General features: G+C 51.3%; 2 protein-coding genes across 2 annotated transcripts; both read right to left on the bottom strand.

The window, feature by feature from the left end:
• Positions 1–6,071: 6,071 nt before the first annotated feature.
• CHC_T00001588001 (hypothetical protein) lies at positions 6,072–6,848 on the bottom strand. Its single transcript, XM_005712436.1, has 2 exons — positions 6,270–6,848; positions 6,072–6,128 (listed from the first exon to the last, which is right to left on the bottom strand). The coding sequence occupies exons 1-2, from the start codon at positions 6,846–6,848 to the stop codon at positions 6,072–6,074; spliced, it is 636 nt and encodes a 211-aa protein (XP_005712493.1).
• A 6,055-nt stretch (positions 6,849–12,903) lies between these two features.
• Positions 12,904–13,233, bottom strand: CHC_T00001587001 (hypothetical protein). The gene has a single exon (XM_005712435.1). It carries the CDS (start codon positions 13,231–13,233, stop codon positions 12,904–12,906), a length of 330 nt encoding a protein of 109 aa, XP_005712492.1.
• Positions 13,234–17,858: the final 4,625 nt, after the last annotated feature.

The following is a 17,858-nucleotide window of genomic DNA, read 5'->3' as shown; positions in this document are numbered from 1 at the left end:
CGCCACCAGCATGCCGCCCCCCCTCGCCCTGCTCCTGCTCGCCCTGCTCGCCCTCCTCCCGCCCGCCCCCGCCGCGAACCTCACGGCCGCGCTGCGCCGCCCCGACTGGGACCCGTGCCGCTCGACGTGGTACTCTGGGGTACTGTACGTGGGGGGGGGGCGGGGGGGCCGGCAGCGGCGGGCTTGTAGGGAATTTGGGGCAAGGGCCGCGTAGGTGGATGAGGTACGGCAGTCGGGGTGGCGGGGCGCACTGTACCGTGCAATGGTAACATGTTTCGCGGCGTTTCACGGCACTGGTGACTGGACGGAAATAGCGGGGGCGGCGTGACAGACCAAAGCAGGCGGGAGGACGCGGGCGCCAAGGCGTGTGAGGGGCCGCGGCGCCTCACGCGCAGCACGTGAAAACACGTTCACAGGTATCATAGAGGCCTATCCTACCGTAACGTGTGCTTTTATTTTTCTAACTTTCAGGGGCAGCTCATGCGAAATGGATTAACTTCATCACCTATCCTAACACGCTTACGCTGCATTTCACCCTTACATGTGTACCCGGCGCAAGCGGCACCTTTTGTAGCCTAGCTCCTACCCGAACGAACACCTTTCGCGCATATCGTGACCATTTTCCCCTCCACTTGGTCTTCGCTAGAATCAAATTCCCTTCCGAGCATCCTGCCTAAGTCGGCACTAACGGTGCTTACGTCGATGTCGAACTTGTGTCTATCTAGACTTTTAATATCTATTCTTCCCACGCCCCTGAAAGTCTTGTCTCTGTTCACATCCCGCCGCCTGTCCGGATCGATCGTTTGCTTTCTTTTCACGGTACTATCACCCTCAGCAGTGCATGTGCAGGGCCCTAAGCAAGTACACCCGCCATCTGGCTCAGGTGCTAACACTCGCACATCCGGAGCTCGGCGACTTGAGTCAGCTCCCGATGCCAACTTGCCACTGTCAATTCTTCTATTCCTGACACCTAGGATTAATAACTTCGATTCCTTAACTTCCTCCAGGCCAATAGGGCTCTCGTCGCTTGCGTAACAAGTGCTTAGATGACAAGTCCTCTCTCCACTCCTCAGCAGTGCAGTTTGTGGTGGGAATGCCGGGACTTTTCCGCAGTTATACCTGTCTATTGCTGACATTGCTAGTATCCGTCGACTCCCGTCAAGGGTCAAGAAACGACAACTCTTCGTGGCACCACGGTTCTTCTTCAAATGGAGTAGATATATGGCGACACCAGTAGCCATCACCCCCGTAATGATAATTAATCCACCCACAAATATGCCATTTATGGCAGCCACTGTTCTTGTCTCGAAGCGGACTGTTCCATACCTCTCTCTCAAGCTTTTAGATATCCACATCACTCTAGTAACGGCCTGAAGATCGCTAGCTTCTTCCCATCGAGCCTTGGTGGACCATAAGCTCTTATAATCAGCCGTGATGAGTTGCAGAGCCTGGAAAGCCGATACCATTTCCTCAATAGAATTCCATTGTCTTCGACGACAGGTGAGGCTGTTCGACCACCCAAGGTCTCCAAATGGCACCAGACACATGGTCGCGTCACTTCCGTTTCTGAAGACGAGGACGGCCGTCATTCTCGTGGCGGCCATTGTGAAGTCATTACCCCAAACAATATCTCCAGTTATCCTCTGGGTGGAAGAGCTGGCGAACATGCTCCGCCCTGCGAGTAGTTTTCCACGGTGGGTGGGCACTTGCACCCTACGTCCATAGTCAACATTTAAATCATGCGTAGTCAACGCAGTAGCCCCAATCCCAGCCCTGTTTCTATCATGTCTATATACAGTACCAGGTTCCCGCAGAGCATCTACGCACCCCACTTCCCATTCGTCTGGATATTTTGCTGGGCTATTGCAATCTAGAGATAGCCGAGGCAGCTCCAGCATTTCCACCACAACTTCGATCCCTTCAAGGCTAAAAACAGGCATATTCGGAATAAGCACGAGGTTACTAATTACCTCCAAAATGGCGATTGAGGGATTTGGTCCTCGGTTGATCTCCTTTAACACGTTGGTGTTAATGCCATCGTAGAGGACCACCCCATCATCCTTCAGGATGGCTGTGGCCGCCCTTCCTGTGAACCATAATGTTTCATTACGACCGGCGATGAGCCCCTCCTCCGGCGTCTCTCCCGTTACCACTTGGCCTCCGGATGTCGCCGTACTCCTGGACTTCTCCAATATCTCGAGGTCAGCCGGCGTAATGTTGATGTCACCTTCAGACACCTGCTTGGGCGTCTGCACTTGGTACACAGTTGAATGCCCGACCGGAGTAACCACTGTAGGCGCCCACTTGCCGTGTCCTATGCGAACTACCTCCAGAGGGACGTGTTCGTTCGCAAGTTCGTATCCTGTCACGACCGTACGCCCGGTGTTGACCTCAGACGTACTTGACCCGAACTCCATGAGTAAGTCCGAGCAACCTAGGAGAACAGTAACTATTATCAGAACCCACTTGAAAACGATATCCTTCCTATCCTCTTCAGATACTAACGACCCTCGAGTGTAGGGTCGTGGTATCAATTCTACGGCTCGACCAGAGCTAACTCTAACGCCTGCCCGAATTGCCACGCCTGAAGACCACACTCTTGATAAGATCGTGGTAGTCACCAGGCTCAACAGTACGAACCGGGTTACGTTCCACATAGGGACCCCCATAGCCAGTTCCAAAATCATAATTTGCGCGCTTGTGATGAAATGCTTTGAAATTCAGATGAATTATTGTGGTATCACTTCTGCAGCTCGACCAGAGTTAACTCTAACGCCTGCCCGAATTTCCACGCCTGAAGACCACAGTACGGAAGAGAGAAGCGGAGCCGAAGAGGAGTACGAACAGCGCGGAAGCGAGACATGGGGATGCCGAAGGATGTACAGGAGAGGGCGGCACGCCGTTAAGTACCCAGGCGCCACCCAGATCTACCCTTACGCCGCCTTGAGACACCGCACCCACTTTCAACTCAACGGCACTGAACCCCGCCATGGGCATGCACTACGTTGTGCCATGATTCTTCTGCAGAAACAATCATCATCGCTGCAGTGTACACCAACGCTGCCAGCACTACCCTTGGAGGGTAGGCGGCTGGAAACCAGAGACAACAAATCGGAAAATATTGGTGGCCGGCGGGCCCGCGGCTCGGCCGTTAGGAACGGCCCTCAGTGCAACAAGTATTTCGGAGAGCATTTCGTGGCAGATTATTACTTCTCTCTATACCTGTTAGACCAATAATGATGGGTCAGGTTGACTCTTCAGGATGCGGCGGTATTATGCTGCGGGACTTGGAAAGTACAAAGATGTTCGTATAAATAGTTAGCCGCTAGGGCTGTATACGTTAAAAGGGACATCGGATCTTTAAGTGAACATCTGCCCCAAAGCCATCTGTTCCACTCAGAGAAAGGGGGCCGTTCCGATGAATGACTGTGTGGTGATTCCTTCATATGACTCCCAGTCATTCCTCTCTCATGTCGTTGGCCAACAGCACCTCCCCTTTTGCTCAGTGGTTATCACAGACTGCACCGATTGTCCGCCCTGCGCTTACCTCAGGGGCATGCTTTCGTACAGTGAGAGCAACGAGAACTGAATCGCCAAATTAGCCTTTTTTACCAAATAATACTGTATAATATACAGTGCGTGTAGCCACACCTGCATCTCTTCTGAAATAAATTTCCTGTACACGTAGTCGCCTAAAACGGCACCACACGGCCGCCTTTCTCATAGAAAACGTGTGTGTCAAGGGGCCGTGTGGTGCAGTTTTAGGCGACTACAGGAAATTTAATTCAGAAGAGAAAATGCAGGTGTGGCTACACGCACTGTACCACTCCAGAAAAGTATTATTTGGTAAAAAAGGCTAATTTGGTGATTCAGTTCTCGTTGCTCTCACTGTACGAAAGCATGCCACTGAGGTAAGCGCAGTGCGGACAAGAATCGGTGCGGGTCATTCATCCCTGGACTCCAGGGAAACGCTCCGGGGCCTGGAGCATTCACTACGTCTACAGTTCCCTGCAATGTTGCCTCCTCGCCTCTCCCCGTCCCGCCAACAAAAATGGCGGGCACCCAACACCGTTAAAGGCCAAACAGTAGTATTCGATCCACGATCAAACACCTTCTCGTCCTGTTCACGAGACAGGTCTCCAGTTACGCACAATCCATGTCCCCTTCGATGTCGATTGGAATGCGTCATCAGGCAGCGCGTGCCAAGCAAATGGACAGACGGGACGCAATGGCCAAAAACCGACGGTAGAGAGCAGTAAATTTACTGAAGTGTGACCAATGGACTATAGGTTTCTTAAACGGTTTGAAAACGATCATATTCGTAAGGAAATGCTACGGGAAGCCCAACAAAGGCCTTTATCGAATTGTGGCGCATCCGCAGTACAGAGGCAGAATGACAAAGCTGTCTTCGAAAAGCTGAAAGAAATTGTCAACAACGAAAAGTCCGCTTAACTTGCCTAACTTAACTCAATAATAGGGCAGAGATGCAAATCATGATAGCGTTAACAAAATTGTCATAAATGCAAGTGCTCCCAGGTCACATGGACCAAAAGCAAAGGGTCACATGGGCAGAAGAGAAACGATTCAGCTGGGGACGCTTGCAATTTATCTGACGTTTTGCGATTTTACTGTGCGCAGGAAGCAGAAAACATTGAGGAGGATCGGCTACAGCGACAAAAGGCGGGGGAAAACGCTGCCCGGCAAAAAGAAAGAGAACTGCAGAAAGAACAGAAGGCAGAAGCCAAAAAAACTGATGGAGCAAAAAAGGTTGGAACGTATGAAAAGTGGCAAGACCTCAAAGCCTGGCAACTCGACCAAGAAGCGGGCACGATCACCTGCGGTTCCAAAGGCGCACAATAGCCCCTCCCCAAAGTGCGTCAACTCCCCATCATTCCCCATCAATATGTTTCCGCGTCCGCGTTACTCGGTCTTTCTGGTGCCAGTCAAATTACCAATACAGGCGACTCCCTCAATTAGTGCACCCCCGTGCCATGCGCATTCTATGTGCACTATCTTCAATGTGCATTATCTAAGGGGCTCGCTAAAAAGTACAGTAGTTTACGGGGCAACGAAATGTTCCGTTACCAGCGTCTGCCGTCGCTGACGCTTCGTGTGTTCATTATAGACACGGCTCAACGCTCGCTTAGCAAGACGTAAATGATAGGACGCCTCCGTAACACGCACCTCCTCACAATATCGCTCTGCCTGCGCAAAGGCTCGAACCACATCACCCATGTGAAAGTCGCCGCAGCACCTCCTCTTTTTGCGAAAGGGTAAGGCGTGTTCTTGACGCCCTGGATGCTGGTTCAGTTGTGCTCATTGTGTGATTAGTTGTTCGAAGATGCATAAGGTTGCTGGGATCTGTAAAAGAATGGAACCCGCTCTCTACGGACGGCGACGACCATTGTGCTCGCGTGAACATACGTGTACACCTGTACAAAGTCGTGCCAAGCTATCAGAGGATGCATTAAAGTCCAATGTGCACTAACTAAAAGTGCACTAATTAAGAGACCCCCCCTGTAGACCTTTTTCTAAAAATCTGTGTATTGCCGCACCAATAAACGGAAATTCGGGGTGTCTCTGACCCAGTACGGCTAGAGATTCTGTATCTCCTCTCACAGTTGATTAGCAAACGCAGAGCATCCATCACCACCAGTCTGACCTCATTTGGGCAAGGGGAAGTAGTTTTTAAGTTAATTTAAAAAAGATGTTACCAAATTATACTTTCGGGGAAGGGTACGTCGTACAGTAGCCACACCTGCTGTACCATTACTCGACACGTGTGCGACAGCCTGTCCTAAACCACCACAGATCCACCACAAAGACACGTGTGCGACAGTCTGTCCCAAATCCATCAATTGCTTCCGACTGCTTCCGACCAATTGCATCTCACCACTTGTAGGAGCGACTATAAGCAATCCCGCGCGCGGTCATCTATCGCCCCCTTTGCTTATAGTTGTCACCTGTCACAGAACCGCCCTCCCTATTACTCGAACCCTTCCCGCGCGCCGAGCATCGCCCCCCCTCCCGCGCCCCCCCTCCTCCTGCGCCGTCCATCCCCCACCCGTCCATCAACCCCCTCCCCCGCCACCAGCATGCCGCCCCCCCTCGCCCTGCTCCTGCTCGCCCTGCTCGCCCTCCTCCCGCCCGCCCCCGCCGCGAACCTCAGTTCCGCGCTGCGCCGCCCCGATCCGGACCCGTGCAGATCGACGTGCCGCTTCCTCGTGTGCCGCGGCTTCCAGACCTCGCTGCTCTCGACCCCCGCCCGCCCGGTCGGCCCGACCATCTGCCGCCGCGGACAGGACATCGAGAACATCCTGCGCACGGGCGAGGCCCGCGTCGTGTCCGCCGGCCAATCCGTCCGCATCTCGCGCTGGCGCCCGCCGGGCCTGCAGACCCGCTTCCCGCGGGACTACCTCTTCACCCGCCCCATCCCCGGCCGGGGAGGCCTCTCCGGCCTCGCCCGCCGCCACGCCCAAAAGAACCAGAACCGCTTCCTCGACAACGTCTGCGTCCGCCTCCCCATCACCAGCTACGAGCGCAACGTTGCCGGCCGCGTCGTCCGCGTCGCTACGAACGATAAGCGCGACTGCCTCAGCGTACTGCTTCGCGCCCCGGATATCGTCATAGAGGCCTTCTGGTTCTCGGGCGATGACATGGACCTCGCCATTACGGAGCCTGGTGGCGGGAAGATCGATAATCGCAACAAGGACAGCCCGTGCGGCAGCCTGATTGGCGATAATAATATTGATGCGTGCGGTGTTGTAGACTCTGGCTTTGAGAGGGTCGTTTATTATCGCCCGTGCGACGACTTTAAAAAGGGTCTTTATACTGCTACGCTCAGGCATGGTTCCAATTGTCAGTTTGGGCCCACGACGTATGAGATTAGAGTTGTTGTCAATGGCAGACTGCAGAAAAATATCTCTGGCGTGTCGAATAGGGACGGAGGCCAGAAAATTGCTTCGGTATCCTTTAGATTATCTTGACCGTGCGTCGCGGCGCGTCACAAGCCCGATAAAGGCGTGGTAAACTTGAGTGTGAAGCGCCTTTTTTGGGGCCTCCCTCTCAGACTGCTACCTTCACAAAGTCTTCCTTGGTTGTGGCTCTTGCCCGCCTTCATCTCTTCATGTTTCCCATCCACATTCTTTTGTGAGGGCATACCCCACTCTCTGCCTGCTTTTTATGGTACTGCCTGCATACCATACATGTTTCGAAAGCAAGGAAACATGGACCAGTACTTGTATCCACCCAGTATTTATGATTCCGTTCCACGGGTGCCGCGCACTGTATGAATGCAGGTGCTGTCCGCGATATCGCACCCCTCCGTTTGCATTTTCACACTTGTATTCCTTACATACAAATGGATGCTGCGCTAGACGCTGCCCGAGACACTACGTTGCCTCACGAAACCCTCTCCCGTCTTCACCCTGCCAAAATTGAGCTACAGTACCATGCTGATTCGTGTAATCGGGTAGTCGTTTTGCCCCAGGTCACACGTAAAAACTGCCAAGCGTATATGAGTAATCGCAACCGCTTCAGAGCTCTCAAAAGGATATACGGCGTATCTACTCTTGCGGAAAACCTTTCTAGTGCTGGCACTGCTTGACTTCATTTTGGTGAGACTTATTCCGAAAGGTGACACTGTCATATTATGTCCTTTTTCGTCAGTTGTCGGATATCAAAAAGTTGCTCACAGTTGAGAAATAGGGGAAACAACATTTTCTTTTCTTTATCAAGGATACGAGACTGAATTGAACTAATAAACCGAATTGTGATATCTATAGACTTGTCCGAAGTTAATGCCCCAGTGTTGTTTCTCAGCCCCTGTGTTGTTTCTCAGCACTAGAAGAGAGAGAGGCATGAAGTCATAGAAGGGAGGGTGGGCGGGGAAAAGAGAGAGGCATGCAGTGGCCCCAACTTGGTCGCCAGCCGATCTCTTAAAGCCCCCATTAGACGTAGTAGTACCGTAGGGAGGTGCATCGGACGGCGCGCGACAGGCGGCGGCGGTGAGCTCCTGTCGGTGCATGGGAGGGCACATGGGATCACAGAGTGGGTGCTGGTCAGATCACGGGAATAGTGCGTACGCGTCGTGTATTGTCAGCTGTCTGGCCAACCTCGCTACACAGGGCATGTCGTTTCATCAGCATAAACTGCGTCTACACAGGACAAAAAATATTATTCACGAAGGTTGCCCGTAATATAACGCCTTGTTTTCCATTTGCCCACGAAGTCGCTGGACGTCAAGTAAACCCGAGATTGAAAAATTCCACGACGAGTTTTGCGGACTGACCTCTTGCAAGGCACTTGCCCGCAACAAACGCAAGTCTGGTACATCGTTGTGCCGCCCGACGAATCATGTGCACCTGCGCGAATACTCGCTGAAGCGAATATTGTAACTCGCCATAAGGATAAAAAGGTTCTCAGTCGAAAGGGTGGTGTGTTTCGCCTTCTTGGCAGCCTGAGAGGGGCCGTTTAGGGGGGACCGCTTTTTAGAAGCTTCTACTTGTCTATCTTTCGCGGTTACTTCGGCGGCATCTGTGGCAGATCCTGTGGCGCTTTGATCCATTGATGGACTCTGCGCAGATGAAGCGATAGGGGCGTCCATGACGGATATCGCTAAGACCCGTGCAGTCTGGGACTCGTTTGTGCTGATGAAAAGAACGGAAGACCGACTTCGTTTTTCTTCATGACGGGTCGATCCGGCACTGCTGTGATCAGGCGGATGTGAAACTCGTGGAAATCTCACATGCCCCCAGTTTTCGGTATGCTGTGAGTTTTGCCAAACGCGTTGTTTGAAATTTTTGCGATCAGAGAATCCGAGCAAACTCGCCGCCAAAACACGCGTTTTCGTGACTTTACGGGCAACGTTACTGTCATCCGCAAATTATGACGCATTTCTGTTTAGTAGACTCTGTCATCTCATGTCAGGAAGCGTTGTCTTGAGACTGAGAGACCATTGGAGATTGCAGTTAATCTTCATTAAAGTGACATATCAACGCCTGCGAGCCACAGATCCGTAGACCTGAATACCATTCAAGTGAGACGTATGCAAAGTCGCAAAGTACATACAATAACGGCACCATCTCCTCCACACCTTTCGGTCACCACTAGAGTATGAAATAAAAGTAGGCGTGTTCCGCATAAAACCCACTTGTCTTCGTTGAGGTCGTACATACAAGTTCGCAGACAATGCTTCGTCACGAACACTGACTCATTCTCTCCTTATCCTGCCCTTTAGCATATTTCTAAAATATTATATTCAGGTTTCTAAGTGGACTTTCTCGAAACTTGTCCAACCAAGCAAATACCGCAAGCCCGCAATAGACTAGGGGAATTATAACATAGAGAGTGTGGGGGAGATTTGGGGTACTGTACAGGGTACAGTACCCAGGAGTGGCCCCAGGACCAAAGCCTTCAAAAAGGTGATTTTGTTGGTTCGCGTGTACGCCAGGTGTACACGTGGACAATCTCCCTTTGAAGGGCGGCGGTCCTGTGGAGTGGAAGATGATGGCGGCCCCTCTATAAGAGAAAGGGGCGCGCTGCAACACACCGCAATGGGGGAGAACAAGAACGACACCCGGACCGACCTCCCCTCTTGAAATAAACATCTCGCTTTTCTCTCTCCCCTACGCGCGCAGCCCCCCTTTTTAGCTGTCAACATGGTACTCTTGTGGAGGGGTGGCGAAGAAGACGGCTCCCTGTCACAGTTTGACGGGACGAAGCCGGCCGACGTCCACAAGTTCTTCTTCGTGTTCGAAAATGTTGCCACCTCTGGCAAGTCGGACGAAAAAAGGGCATCTGAACTCCTTCGCTGCCTGGAGGGAGATGCATTCGACTTCTTTTATCAAGCTTTGTCAAGAACGGAGATATCAGTGCAGATGGCTCCGACCACCAGAAGGTCAAGAAGGCCTTAGTCGAGCGGTTCGCCCCGGTTGAATCACCTGAAGATGTGATTCGGGATGCGATGGCCGCTCGCCTTTCTTTCGGGGATCTCAGTGTGTCCCTTCGAAACTCAGACCGTCTCTACGAGAAGGCGGGATTCAACGATGAAGCGAAGTTCGGACTACTTCGCAACGCAGTGATGGAACATCTCAAGTTGGCCCAGTTTGCCATCTATCGAGGTGCGAAGATCTACAAGGCCCTATTCGATGCAATCATGGACTTCTGGTCTGGTCTCTGCGCCTTTCAGGCGGCGGCGAACTCCTTGAGCAATTCGCGCTACCAGGGGTCAGAGAGCTCGCAAGTTATGTATGAGACGAGAGGGCAAGGTGGGTCGAAAAGGGTCATGATGCGTTCAAAAGCTCCCTTGTCTCCACTCGAAACGAAGGTTGACGCTTTAGCTGATCGACTAGCCGATATTTCCCTTATTATCAAGAAGAATCAGTCGAGGGATGACGCAACAGCATTCCGCCCCGCCCACGATCGCACTTGTTCTTATTGCAAACGACTGGGTCATAGCGCTAATAGATGCGATGCGAATCCGCATAGGGACACGAAATGCCCTCGCTGCGGAAAATTTGGTCATTCAGAGACAAGCTGTTGGGCTAGAATTGGTCTACAGAGGGGAGGTAGCAGTGCCTACCCTCCTAAGAAGACCCAGACGGATATTGCCGTGTCGGGTACACGGACGGGCTCCGCAGGAAACCAGGTGAGTTTTGTGACGCACGACGACCTCCCTGCTGATGAGAAGTTGGTGGCATCAGTCAAGAGAAACGCCGATGGAGAGCCGGTGGCCAAGACGCGAAAGGATGGTGGCGGCGAGCCAATCCCGTCCCTTCTCAACCCGCGTAAGTACTGGACTCCAAACTACATGAGGAAACCTCCTAAGCCCGGCCGTCGAACAAGAAAGAAGAGGACAAGTAAGAAGAACGCCGTCCAAGAGCACTCGGGGAAGTACGATGTGGTTTCTTCCCTCGCGAACGCCCCCTCTGGTTTGACATTCGGTCAACTGATTCGAGGAGATGGCGACGAGGCCAAGAAAGAGATCCGTCGTTTGTTCAACAGCCGCCCTAGACGCCCCGTAGCTGCTTCGATCGGTACTTTGCCGAAACGTCTGAAAGTAGTTTCGGTACAAGTCTACGGGACACAAATGAGAGCGTTGTTAGACTCACGAGCTATCCCTGATGTTATGAATGCGTCTGTGGCATCGAAGCTCTCTCTGTCTCCAAAGCCGACCTCGACGAAGATTACGGTCGCCAATGGACAAAAGACAACCTGCTTAGGTTCCATCGAGGAAGTTTCTGTCACGTTCAATGGCGCTGTTACTTCACTGAACTTCTTGGTTGTTGAAGGATCCCCAGTTGATATCTTAATCGGGTATTCAACTCTCGAAGAACTGCAAGCCTGTACCGATCTAGGTCACCAGTCTGTTAGTATGTTGATCGGAAACAAAACCGTGAAAATGAGTCTGGAGTTTGATCAAGTAAGTCCTATCGTCGCGTATTCGGAGACTGATAGTGAGGACTTCACTTCTGATGTCGAGTCGTTCGCCTCAGAAAACTGGTCAGAAGAAGAGACTTATGTTGTCTCCATCCTCGGCGATGAACCTTTCGAGCTAGACTTAACTCTGGACGGAGCGATCGGAGAAGATGAGGAAGCAGAATCACCTGATTCGAATGTCATCAACAAGGCCGTGAAAATGCTTCGGGAAAAACTTGTGCATCTTGACAATGAAGCTCAAGCAGTCATCGAGACCGCCCTGACGGGTAAGAGTATCGTTGCTACATCCCTTGACGACCTTCGGCCTGCTGAAGTCCCAATCAAGCACCATTTCGAGTTAGATGATAATAATCCGATCTATCACTCGGCGAGGAGAATGGCTCCCTTGCATAACGAATCGTTCGGAAAGAGCTGGACAAAATGCTGGAAGCAGGAATCATCACGCCTTCCAGCGCCGCATGGTCCTTTCCGGTCGTCATCGTATCCAAAAAAGATAGGAATCCACGCTTCTGTGTTGATTACCGTTCTCTGAACCAGAAGATGAATGCAGACAGATGCCCTTTGCCGAAAATACAAGAGATATTTGATGACTTCGAAGGAAGTGCGTACTTCACTTCTCTGGATTTGTTCAGTGGTTACTGGCAAATTCGGATGGCACAACAATGCAAAGAAATGACTACTTTCGTCTGTCGCTACGGGACGTATAAGTTCGAAGTCATGCCCTTTGGATTGATGAATGCGCCTTCGACATTTCAGAGAATGATGGATACAATCTTTCGCGGAGTGCAGTTTGTGCGTGTGTACCTCGATGACGTTGTGGTGTTCTCTAAGACTATAGAAGAACATCTTCGGCACCTGCAGCAGGTGTTTGATGTGGTTGAGGAGGCTGGCCTTAAGCTTAAACTGACAAAGTGTAGCTTCGCTCAAGCAAAGATCAAGCTGCTCGGTCATGTTGTGGACAAGGGCGGGATTGCCGTTGACAGGAGCAAGGTCGAAGTAATTCGGAATGCACCGATCCCGACCACTACGACTGAACTTAGGAGCTTTCTCTGGTTAGCAAGCTACTACCGTCGTTTCATCTGCAAGTTTGCGGACAATGCTGCGGTACTCCATGCGGCTACACCCGGAAACGGCAGTTGAAATGGACCGGAGAAATGCAAGAAGCCTTTGAGGAACTACGCATAAAGTTAACTTCTCCGCCAGTCTTGGCTTACCCAGACTTCGAGAAGTCCTTCGTCGTTGAGACGGATGCGCCATCGGTCTCCGTCGGGGCTGTGTTGGCTCAAAAGAAGGAAGATGGGAAAATACACCCCATCCAGTACGCAAGCCGTACTATGAATACATCTGAGCGCAAGTACTCCGCTTGTGAGCGTGAGGCGTTTGCGGTCATCTTTGCTTTTAAGAAATTTCGTGTTTTCGTGCTTCCGTCTACACATTTCAAGTTGATTACTGATCACCACGCTCTTAGTTACGCCTTTCGGAAGAAAGACATCCACCGTCATATCTTTCATTCCAGTGGACGAGAACATGTGGACCGAAAAGGCGGAGCATTTCGGTCAAATCCAAGTCATACCTTGTCAGCCTCGTTCCAACCCATACATGGTACGGAAAACGGGGCGAAGCTTCTTCATTCTTTGACACCTTCATTACGTCCGTTCTTTGCGACAATAGCCACATTACCCTCTCACGAGCGTTGAGCTTTTCAACGGATACTCTCGCCGCCTTCGACGCGAGCTGTTTACGAGGCGCCTTGCGGCCAGTACTGCGGCGCGCCGTCTGCTTGGTTTTCGCCATCCTCGTTAGATCAGGTCTCTTGCAAGGGGCAGACTCGAGGACTAAAACCTCACCTGAGTACTGCCACACAAGCAATCAGCGATCTCTAAAACTGGAGGCAACTAGGACCTGACGCGGTGTCAGGGTCTTCAAGAAAAATGCAGGACTACCGAAGTTAGTTGTGTGAAAATTAGAGAAGGTGGGTAGGTTAATGATAGAAGTGGAAGCTTACAGTGATGATGAGCTGTACACGTGTATACGTGGAGCGATTGGGGGAAGGGTGTCGATGGTGACACTAATTTGTGTCAATTGGATCGTCAAGGTCGAGCACCGGTTTCCTGACTCAAGCCGAGCACGAGGGGCAAAGGACCGGCCATCGGTCAGTATATATGTTGCCCCTGCCCGGGTGTGGGGCCAGGGAGGGGGTCGTGTGGGGGAGATTTGGGGTACTGTACAGGGTACAGTACCCAGGAGTGGCCCCAGGACCAAAGCCTTCAAAAAGGTGATTTTGTTGGTTCGCGTGTACGCCAGGTGTACACGTGGACAATCTCCCTTTGAAGGGCGGCGGTCCTGTGGAGTGGAAGATGATGGCAGCCCCTCTATAAGAGAAAGGGGCGCGCTGCAACACACCGCAATGGGGGAGAACAAGAACGACACCCGGACCGACCTCCCCTCTTGAAATAAACATCTCGCTTTTCTCTCTCCCCTACGCGCGCAGCCCCCCTTTTTAGCTGTCAACAGAGAGCATATATTTTCTCACCCAAAGTGAAATGATATACAAAAGCAACTCGTTTGTGGCTGTGCCATGACCGTGCACTCCATGCGTGTTTCCTAACCCTGAATGCACATCAATGTCAAGTTTTAGTCCTTGGATACAAGGACAACACGTCGTGGGAGATATTCTCTCGGAAGCACAGCCCTCAAGACTCGTACCTTGTTGCGGTCGAATCTCAGTGATAAAGACCATAGGCATCACTGCTTCTCATATGAGAGATGTGCACGCCTTCCACATATTTACAGCGATCCATGCTTTTGCTAGAGAGACATAGGGTCGATGAGGCCAATGGGCCACTTCACAATCGCAAAGCAAATGTATTCATTTGCTTCCATCCATTCATCCTAGTGCACAACGAAGACTCCAAGTCGACTTCGGATATATATGTGCAAGCTATTAAGAATCTCTCGTGGCAAAAGATAGCCATCTTCGCATTTCAAACCGAATTTTCGATATCCACACTGCCAAACTCATTTGGAGAGTCACCAATTATGACTCTTTGGCTACTTTTTTCGATGCTTCCCCTCCAAGTTCTTTCTTCGTATGCTTTCACCCAGGTTCTGAACACGTCCGTTATTGACTCGACCCGCATGAATCTGCAAACGAGATGCCCCAGCACCTGTCGTTTCAACGTTTGCCGAGAAGCTCTGTCTTTAGCCATTGGGGCCCCGAACGCTGGCGTTGGACCAACCATCTGCCGTCGTGGTCAAATGATCCGGTACATTCTAAAAACGGGAGAGGCTCGGATGCTTCAAGGCTTAGCCCGCGTTCCGGTCTCCGAGTGGAGGCCGGTAGGTTTGCGGCTTCCGTTTCAGAAGAACTTCTTTTACACGAAACGTATCCCTGGCAATGACAAATCTGGCCTCATCTTCCGGACACCCGGCAGAACCAGCACAAGTTTATGAATGACGTATGCGTGATCCTACCCATCAAGGAGTACCAACGTTTCGTAAACGGAAAATTCAAAAAAGTTAGGACACAGGGCTCGCAGGAATGTCTCGCAGTGTTAATCGAGGTGCCTACGGTTTTCGTCGAGTTGCATTGGTTTTCGGGCGATGACATGGACCTTTCAGTTAGAGAACCAAAGGGGTACAGGCTCAGTAAAGATTACAAGAGAAGGACATCGGGATGCGGCAGATTTGTAAAGGACAACGGTGTAGACTCATGCGGTCCTTTCGGCTCTGTGAAGGAAAGGGTCGAATACAGGCTGCCATGCGAAAGATTTCAGAGGGGGAGGTACACGGCGACTGTAAAGCATTTCGCAAATTGCGGTAATGGGTCTACACCATATGTGCTTAGGTTTATTGTGAATGGGTCTGAAGAAGAATGTGTACGGAGTATCGAACAATGATAAATACACCTGGGTGACAGATATTTCATTCTCTTTACCGTAAAGTATGAGATTCTTGGCATCCCACATATTTTCCTGATAAAAGAACATTTCAGAACTGCGCCTAACCAGTTTTCTGTCTCTACGCTCTCTGAACATGTCGGACCAAAAGGAGCAAAATTTCACAAAAGCTTTGCCAGGAATTTGTCGAGCTAGAATGACTGTAGGTTGGTGTAGACTTGAGGGCAGGGGTGGAATTAAGAATATCTAGAAAAATATGTGACAGAAATATTAACATACCGCGTGGGATGTAGAGAGAATTGTAGATGGAAAGACGGGGAGAACGATACTCGAGGTTTTCCAACCAATCTGAGAAAAACTAGGGGGGAACATGTTCAAAGTGATTCAAGTCTGTTATTGGTTTTATCTCTGTGATAATACCTATACACGTACACACGTAGTACAAATCACACACAGATACCGTGTCACCCACGACGGCAAGCGGCCGCCGTACTTAGTGTAGAGGGAGCCGGATCAGAGAGTAAACGAAGGGTATCGTTCCTGTACCACAGGTTATGGACCCGACGCAAGAACCGCTGCAAGACGATCACCACAAGGCGGGAAGACATCTAAGACGATCACCACGTCACAGACAAGAAACCCAAGCGAGCAACACCACCCCGAGCCGCTTAGAATACGTCCCATAAAACGCCGCCACGCCTCCGCAAACACGCGTTGAGAGCCCACACCAAGCGCCTCCACGATCCAGTGTCGAGAGCGGCCAAACTCCCGCCCCACAAGCCGAGAGAGATACACCAGCCACCACCATGGCAACGCCCGAAAAATCACAGCAGCACGATCACCGGATCCAAACCCGCCTGCCCCCCCCTCAACCCCAACAAGAACAACTTCCCTGCATGGAGGTAGGCACTCAGTGAAATGGCCATCATTCAAGGAATGGAAAATGTAATGGATCCAACATACACAACCCCGGATGAGAGCAGCCCACTGTACCAAACACACAGAAGGAACAGCGCAATCATGCGCATGGCTATCACTAACTCCATCCCGACTACCTTCGCTGCAACAGCCGATCTAGCACTCGATGCTTCCCCCAGCCATATAGCACAAACAATTCATGACTACTTTACAGATGCTACAACAACGGCTCACTTACTCCTCAAGCAAGAAGCAGAGAACACAACAGTGACTCACGACACCACGCTTGACGAGTACATTGAACGCCACAGAGCAGTTCGAACACGAATGCGAATGGCCAACTACCCCAACACCCAATCTGGCAAATCGGTCAGTCCAACTCATGATACAAGGACTGTCAACTCACACAAAATACAAACACCTCCAAGATACATGGGTGGAAACCGGCACCGTCCCGGAAACAATACAAGCGCTTGCAAAACGCCTCAAGGCAGTGCATGCACGAACCATGGAGCGTCAAGCCAAACATCAGCACGTCCCCATCGACTGTAGTGCAATACCCGTCTCGGGTAGGGGGGTGAAAGGAACTGAAAAAGGAAAAGAATTGGATACTGTAGTCCGGGTTTGGGGGACACACGTGTGCGACGAAGCGCACGATTATTTTAATTATTTAATTTATTTACTAATTAGATCTATAATCTAGAGTCGGGAGCTACTGTACTCGCCCCGGCGGGGCTCTATATAACTTAGCCCTTTGACCGAACAAGTCAATAAACCAACCCGAGTTGCCAGAGTCTGATATCGCCTTGGTTGAAGTCCGTCTTTTATAAGACACTCCCTTTAACTACAGATTACTTTATCCTTTGCGCTCGGGGGTTCTCTTTTCTCTTTCCTTTATTTCCCTATCCTTTTCTATCTCTAACTCTACCTATTTTTCCCTTATCTTGTGTTGGTGCCATCGGCCTCGGTTGCGACGGAACTGGTGTAGGTTTCTTTGCTATCGGGCGACACAGCTGACGTAGCGCTGCTACTGTGACCCATTTTCCGACGGAGACTGTTGCAACGACATCTACCTCGAAGGGCTTTGTCGCGTTACAAGCTAGTGTTGGTGCCATCGGCCTCGGTTGCGACCGAACCGGTGTAGGTGTTTCGAGCCACCGGGCGGCACAGTTGACGTACAGCTGCTACTCTCATTTCATCCAGTCGGGCTGCGTTGCGACGCCCCCGTCGAAGGCCTTGTCGCGTGACAAGGTGTCCAAGAAGCTCAACGAGCATTGGCCCTACAACTCAGTGGAACCGGGGTACCTAAGTACACGCCCCACCCCACACTCGTCGAGCAGTTCTCTTCGCAAGTCTCTACCACATCGATCCCGGGCCGGGCTATTTTTCTGTGTCCCCCCTATCAGGGATCTGAGCTACTACGAGTCGCAAGCTCGTTTAAACGGAGAAGGGAGAGTCGGACACTCCGTAGGGCTGTGCCATCGGCAGTTCTTCTTTTTGCTGATGTTCTTGTTTTTGCCGAACCATCAGATCGCGGTCTCTGCCTGACAGGCGCATTGCACTACACCGACACACACCAACCACCCCCCAACTATTACTCAA

The sequence above is a fragment of the Chondrus crispus genome, genomic scaffold, assembly GCF_000350225.1.
Source record: "Chondrus crispus Stackhouse genomic scaffold, scaffold_104, whole genome shotgun sequence".
In the NCBI taxonomy this organism is placed as follows: Eukaryota; Rhodophyta; class Florideophyceae; order Gigartinales; family Gigartinaceae; genus Chondrus; species Chondrus crispus.
The sequence above is the reverse complement of the archived record's forward strand: the minus strand, read 5'-3'. Positions and strand labels throughout refer to the sequence as shown.